At 65.1% G+C, this 5770-nt stretch overlaps 1 protein-coding gene across 2 annotated transcripts in view; it reads right to left on the bottom strand.

Annotated features, from left to right (window-relative positions):
- CDH22 (cadherin 22) overlaps nt 1-5770 on the bottom strand; it is a 66522-nt gene that overhangs the window by 10795 nt on the left and 49957 nt on the right. The window contains exons 9-11 of one of the 2 annotated variants that reach the window (XM_019509910.1): nt 3963-4084; nt 3488-3605; nt 1697-1901 (exon numbers count right to left, since the gene is read on the bottom strand). In XM_019509910.1, the coding sequence (XP_019365455.1) occupies nt 1885-1901; nt 3488-3605; nt 3963-4084 (257 nt within the window). In that variant the 3' untranslated portion in view covers nt 1697-1884. Of the gene's footprint in view, nt 1-1696; nt 1902-3487; nt 3606-3962; nt 4085-5770 lie in introns of those variants that run through there. The other variant, XM_019509909.1, reaches the window with a different exon arrangement.

Below are 5770 nucleotides of genomic sequence, written 5' to 3'. Positions count from 1 at the left end.
GGTGGCCTCCACGCGTCACTCCACATTATCTCCCAGCCTTTCCCGGCCGGTTCCCCCCACGCTCCCTTCCAGTGCACTTAGTGTTTCCTGGAGAACATGATTCTGGGCCTTAATTGCCTCAAATGCTTCTTTAATCGATTTGCCTGTGACAGGAAGACCCAGCCCGGAGGCACGACCAGGGCCCCAGGAAGGCCAACGCGTCTGGGCAGACCTGGGGGAAGGCGGCTCCTCGCAGCTGTGGCATTCACCAACTGGGCGCACGCACTCGGCCCTTGCTGCTTACAGCATTTAACCTGCCCTGCTGCAGGCAGGTCCGTAGGTGCAGCCTCCCCGCTGCGATGCTGATGCTAGGGTGGGAAGGAGAGGCCGGGGGCTCTGCTGCGGGGAGCCCGGCAGGACAAACATCATTTAACACTCCCAGCTGACTGGGGGGGCTGGAGGCGAGCAACGAGATGAAGGAGCAGAAGCAAAGCTGGTACGAAGCACCAGATTAGCTCAGTTCTGACATGCAGCAAATCAAGGCACCAAGGGGCCCGGGCCCTTCACTCGCGCAGCAAGGCCGGGCAGGCGTAGTGGGGCACAAGGGCACCCAGCCTCGGGGCCGGCAGCGTCCAGCTGGCCCCAGCCTCCCCCTACTCCTTCCTGACCTGGAGCAGGGTCCGTGATCCTGTGAGCACCAGAGCAAGGCCAAGTCCTTTGTAGTACCGGCATGTGCATGTGGCTGGGGAAGAGGCCAGCAGGACTAGCCACATCAGCGCTCTGTGGGGAAGACCGTCATTGCTCCGGGTTCGTACAGCCCAGAGCACCGTGGGACCCTGCAAGCACACGGGGTGACAGGTACGGGTGTGTTCCCAGGAGAGGTCCCATTGCCAGGTGCTCCAACCACGAAGGACAGTCGCCACGCTGGGGCCGCGTCTTGTGGCATGGGGCTGCTCGCACCGTGCAGACCAGGCCACGCTGTCAGGAGCTGGTGCCTGCAGGGAGCCACCACTGACCCCTCCTGAACTGAGCGCAGGGGATGTCTCTTCCTCTGCTCTTGGGATCAGTACCATGGCAGGATGGGGTCCTTGCCAGCTGTCCTGGGGCGGGCAGGCTGCCACCCCATGCTCTGTGCTAGATGTGTGCTGGGATGGGGGAGGCGATGGAAACAGGACCCTGAACAGAGCGCAGGAGGGACTGCAGCTCCCTGGCACGGCTCTCCAGGGGTCCCCACGGCCGGCAGGGCTGGCACAGACCTGCCCGGGATGCTGCCAGGCTCCTCCAGCTCAGCCCGTCTGCACTGCCTGCAGGGCTAGGGCCAGATCTGGGCCATTCCTGTCCGAGCACAATTCCTTCCTGCTCCAGAGCCTGCTGCCCTCCTGGGTGCCTCCATCCTCTGCCGAGTGCCCTGCCAGCCCCACGCGTGTCCCGGTCCTGCCCTGCACAGCTGCTGGGGTGGCCAGCGTGTGGTCATGCACAGCCACCAGGGCGCACAGCACTTGTGCACGTCCCGGTCCTGCCCTGCAAGGCTGCCTCTGGTCTGCTGGTGCCAGGGATGACCGGCGCGTGACCACGCGCAGCCAACGGGGCACTTGGAGCATGCGAGCAAACAGCACGTGAGCGAACATCATCCCTGTAACGCTCCACTGACCGCCACCGCCCCACCATCCACTCCGCGCCAGGCTCCCTCCGCCTCTGCCGGCACCTCCGCGCCAGGCCTGACGCTCCACAGAGGCCGAGAGGTGCTCGCGGCTCTGGAGAGGACGCTGGCCCCTGTCACACTGCGGGGATGAGTTACATGCCTGATGTTGCTTTTTCTTGCCTAACAGGAAGTGCGAGAGGTGGGTGCAAAGGGAGCAAGCAGGACTGGAGCGCGCTTGGAGAGCCCATCTGTGCCGACATCCATCAGTGCCACTCCTTGGCTGCAGAAGCAATATTTATAAATCACGTTTCAAAACTGGCTACAAATTTGTACAGAGAAACAGATGGGCTGGTGGTAGCAGTTTGTCACCACTGATATTTATATAGAGAGGGAGCGGAGGGTGCAAGAGGGGGCGAGCACGGAAGAGGGACCAGCAGTGCTGGGGGAGGAGGAGCGGCTGCAGCAAGGGGAGGGACCTGTATGGGCAGCCTGGGGAAGGGCATAGGACAAAGCAGCGGGGCCGGGCTGGGAAAGCACCTTCCTCGCACGGTGGCCAGAAGCCGAGCACGTGGAGGGTCCCAGATGCCCCCAGAGCAACCATAGGACGGCTTGGCCAGTTTGCAGCCGAGGTGGCGCGCCGCATTGTGGGCGATGCTCAGTGCAGTGACATAAGACATATCCCGGGACCCCGCGGCATGGAAGACGACTGTCCGCAGCAGAGCCAGTCTTTCCTGGGTGCAGTGGGGGCTGCGTGCGAGCCCAGGGGTGGCCTGTACCCTGGGACCGAATGTCGTGGTTTGGGGCCTGCCGTGGGAGAAGCCCCAAGCTGCACGTGGGGCAGCAACGCCCCAGCTGGCGTGTGCTGAGTGGGCATCACCCGAGCCACGTGCATAATGCAGCCACGGGCAGAGGGGAGCTGGGGCCAGGGGCAGCCCAGAGCAGGCAGCAGGACCAGGCTGGTAAGACATAGCAAGAATCCCATCTCCAGCCTGAGGGTCCCAGGCTGGGTCGTGCCATACCCGTAAACCCACATCCCCTCCTTGCCTGGAGGCTGGGGACAAGCAGGGAGGACAGAGGGGGTGAGGGCACAAGGGGGTCTGGCCGCAGCAGGGATGGGAGCTGGCAGGCACTGACCTGCCCCTGCACTTGGTCCTGTCCCATGACAGAGGAACCAGGGCCCTCTGCCCAAGGTCCTGCATTAGGCCTGGCAAGAGGCAGCGCATCTGGAGCCACCTACGTGGCCTGCCTGCGCCGCGGGGGCAGCGCGTAGCGAGTGCCCCGTGGGCTGCTTGTCCCGTTCGTCGGTTTAGAGGCTGAGACACAGGGCGATCAAACTGCTGCAGCAGGGCATGCGGGGATGGCCTGCAGGCAGACGGCTTCCCCAGCAGCGCGGAGCCGGGGTTCCCGCCCCGAAGCGCTGAGCACAGCCGTGGCCAGCACCACATGTGTGAGCACAGACCAAACGGAGCCACAGCCAACGAGGGCAGAGACTCCCCCTGCCCTGTGCGGCAAAGCTGGCAGGGCAGAGATGCCAGGAGCCTGGGCAGCGTGCGACATGTCTGTGCCCAGCTGCAGGGACCCCCAGTGCTCCAGGCAGGACAGAGGGATAACAGGGTTGCTTAGCCATGGAGCCAAGCATCTGTCCCCGCATGGGAGGTGCAAGGTGCAGCCTGCAGCTGCCAGGTGCGATCGCTGCCCGTGAGCTCGAGCTCCTGCCCCAGCCAGCACCACCCTTGGGGCAGGGCAGCAGCCCCAGGGCCCAGCCCCTGCCACAGCTGGCAGCTCTGATGGGGGTGGCTGCTCGCGCCCCCTCCCTCCGTGCCGGCTCTGGGTCGCAAGAAGGGGAGGAGAGCCGCGAGGACTCACCCTGCACATCCAGCAGTGAGAAGTGGCGGTTGTTGGTGGCTTCCGGCACCAGCGTGAAGTAGAAGCGATGGCCGCTCTGTGGCTCGTCCCGGTCCACAACGCTGATCGTCTGAATCAGCTGCCGAGAGAAAGCAGAGGATGGAGCTTCCTCCCGGACCCCTTCCCAAAAAGCCAGGCCTCATCACACCGTGGGAAAGGCACACGTGTGGCAGGAGACAGCCGTGCACCCAGCCTGGCTGTTTGGGCACTTGCACTACCCTGCTCCACAGCAGCCACGGCTGGGGAAGGACCAGCCGAGCGGCGCCGCAGCCCCACGCTGCGGGTGGCCCCAGAGGGTCTAGGAGGAGCAGTATGGAGCCATGAATGGCGCTAAGCAGTCGCTCCGCAAGGACGAAGCCCCTTCCCGAGTACAGCACGAGCAGCCGCGAGGATGCACCCACCCCGTGCTGCGGGGAGCCGCTTGGGACAGCCCTACCTGGCCAGGCTTGGCGTCCTCACACACAGCGGCCTCGTACGGGGTGGCCAGCTCGGGCGGGTTGTCGTTCACATCCAGGATGCGGATACGGAGAGATGCTCTGGACACCTGGGAGTGGTTGTCTGAAACAGAAGGGCGCAGGGCTGCAGTGGCCTTGTCCCCGGATGGCAGCAGGGAGCTGAGGCCAGGCTCACACCTGGCCCTTGCTGGCCAGAGCACCAACCCCCGGGTTTCCAGGTCCAAGCCAGGGGAGCTGCGCATGCACTGGGCCCCGGCAGGCACCTTGCATGGGGTGCCAAAGCACCCGACTGCAGCTGGGCCTGGGGGACAGGACGCAGGCCCTGGCAGAGGTGTTTTTTGGTGCTGATGCCCTCAAGCTGTGGCTCAGAGGAGCTGGGAGGCCCTGAGGCTGCGGCGCCTCCAACAGCAACAGCACAGAAGCCCCCGGTGACTTTTGCTCCTCCCGCACGAAGAATCACCTCTGCCGCGTCCGACACTGCTCGAGCCGCCCAGCTCCCGCCCAGCCCCTGCCTCAGCCTGGCGGCGCGAAGCGTGGCGCTGCCGGGTGTGGGGTGGCACTGCAGCCCAGAGCAGCTCGCAGCTACAGGGGTGATGAGCTCGGGGGAGGCAGGGAAAGGCTTTCCAACCCCAGCCCCAGCCCAGCCGTGCCCCCGAGCTCGCTCACCAACCAGGAGGGTCATGGGCTGCCCCGGGCACCCATAAAGACTTTGCCACGGCCACGCGGGGAATTCCCAGCTCGTGACACCCAGCAGGAAGACCTCCCAGGTCTGCCGCCATGGGCCGTGGCTCTGGCCTGCCTGAGATAGCTGCCCTCCGTGGGGCCAGGCCCTGGCACGGCTGTGCCCCTGCCAGGGTGCAGCCAGGGCTCCGCTCGTCCTCCCCGGGGGTTCGGCTGTGGCAGCCCAGCTCTGCGCCACAGGTGCTGGTGCCACCGCCCTGTGCTATCGGCTGCCCCACCACTCCCCCACCGCAGCACTTGCCTGCTCCTGTCCCCGCTCCTGGCTGCACCCCCGTGCACGGCCTGACTCAGCCCAGTGGCCTGTGATGAGGGGCAGGGGGGCCACGGCTCCAGGCACAGGCTGTGCCCAGCCACGAGCCGTGCCAGCTGTCTGCGTGCAGGACATGGTGCCTTGCCCGCAGGCCCCTGCTCCAAAAGCAGGCTGAGCGCTGCTCGTGCGATCCAAATCCCGCAGGAGGGCCTCCTGCTTTCTGAAGCACCTTGTGCTTTCAGAAATGAAAAATCCCTCGTTCTCTGGCTCCTTTGTTCTGCCCGCAGGTTACGGCCCAGCGAGGCCAGGGCGGGAGGGAGCCGCATCTCCTCTCCTTGCAACAGGAGCCGGCTGCCTGCTGGTAAAATTAGCGCTGGTCTGAGAGGGGCAGAGCAGCGTTCGCGCAGCACGGTAACGAGCTGGGAGCCCGAACCCTTCCCCAGAGCCCCGGCTGACGGCGTGGGGATGAGATGGGTGTTTTGGAGGAGGAGGAGTCGTGACTCAGAGACAGAAACGATCTGTTATTTTATAAAGAGCACATTAGTGCAGCAAAACGCATCGGGATTGCTTTCGGGGAGAAGGAAGCAGAAGGCAGCCGGGCAGAGGGAGCAGGGAGGCAGAAAATCGAAGGGGAGGGGAGAGGTGTGCCCGGTCCTGGCTGCAGCGGTCCGCGAGTGAGGCAGAGGGGCCGAGCCCAGCCCACGGTACCGAGGGGTGCCACGTTGCCATCCCGGCCGCTCACAGCGAGATGGATAACCTTTCCCTGCTGCTTGATCCTGAAGCGAGCTGGCATTGCCC

This window comes from Gavialis gangeticus, unplaced genomic scaffold, assembly GCF_001723915.1.
Source record: "Gavialis gangeticus isolate Ggan-Ray unplaced genomic scaffold, GavGan_comp1, whole genome shotgun sequence".
NCBI classification, from domain to species: domain Eukaryota; kingdom Metazoa; phylum Chordata; order Crocodylia; family Gavialidae; genus Gavialis; species Gavialis gangeticus.
Note: the sequence above shows the minus strand (reverse complement) of the source record. Positions and strands in the feature narration are given on the sequence as shown.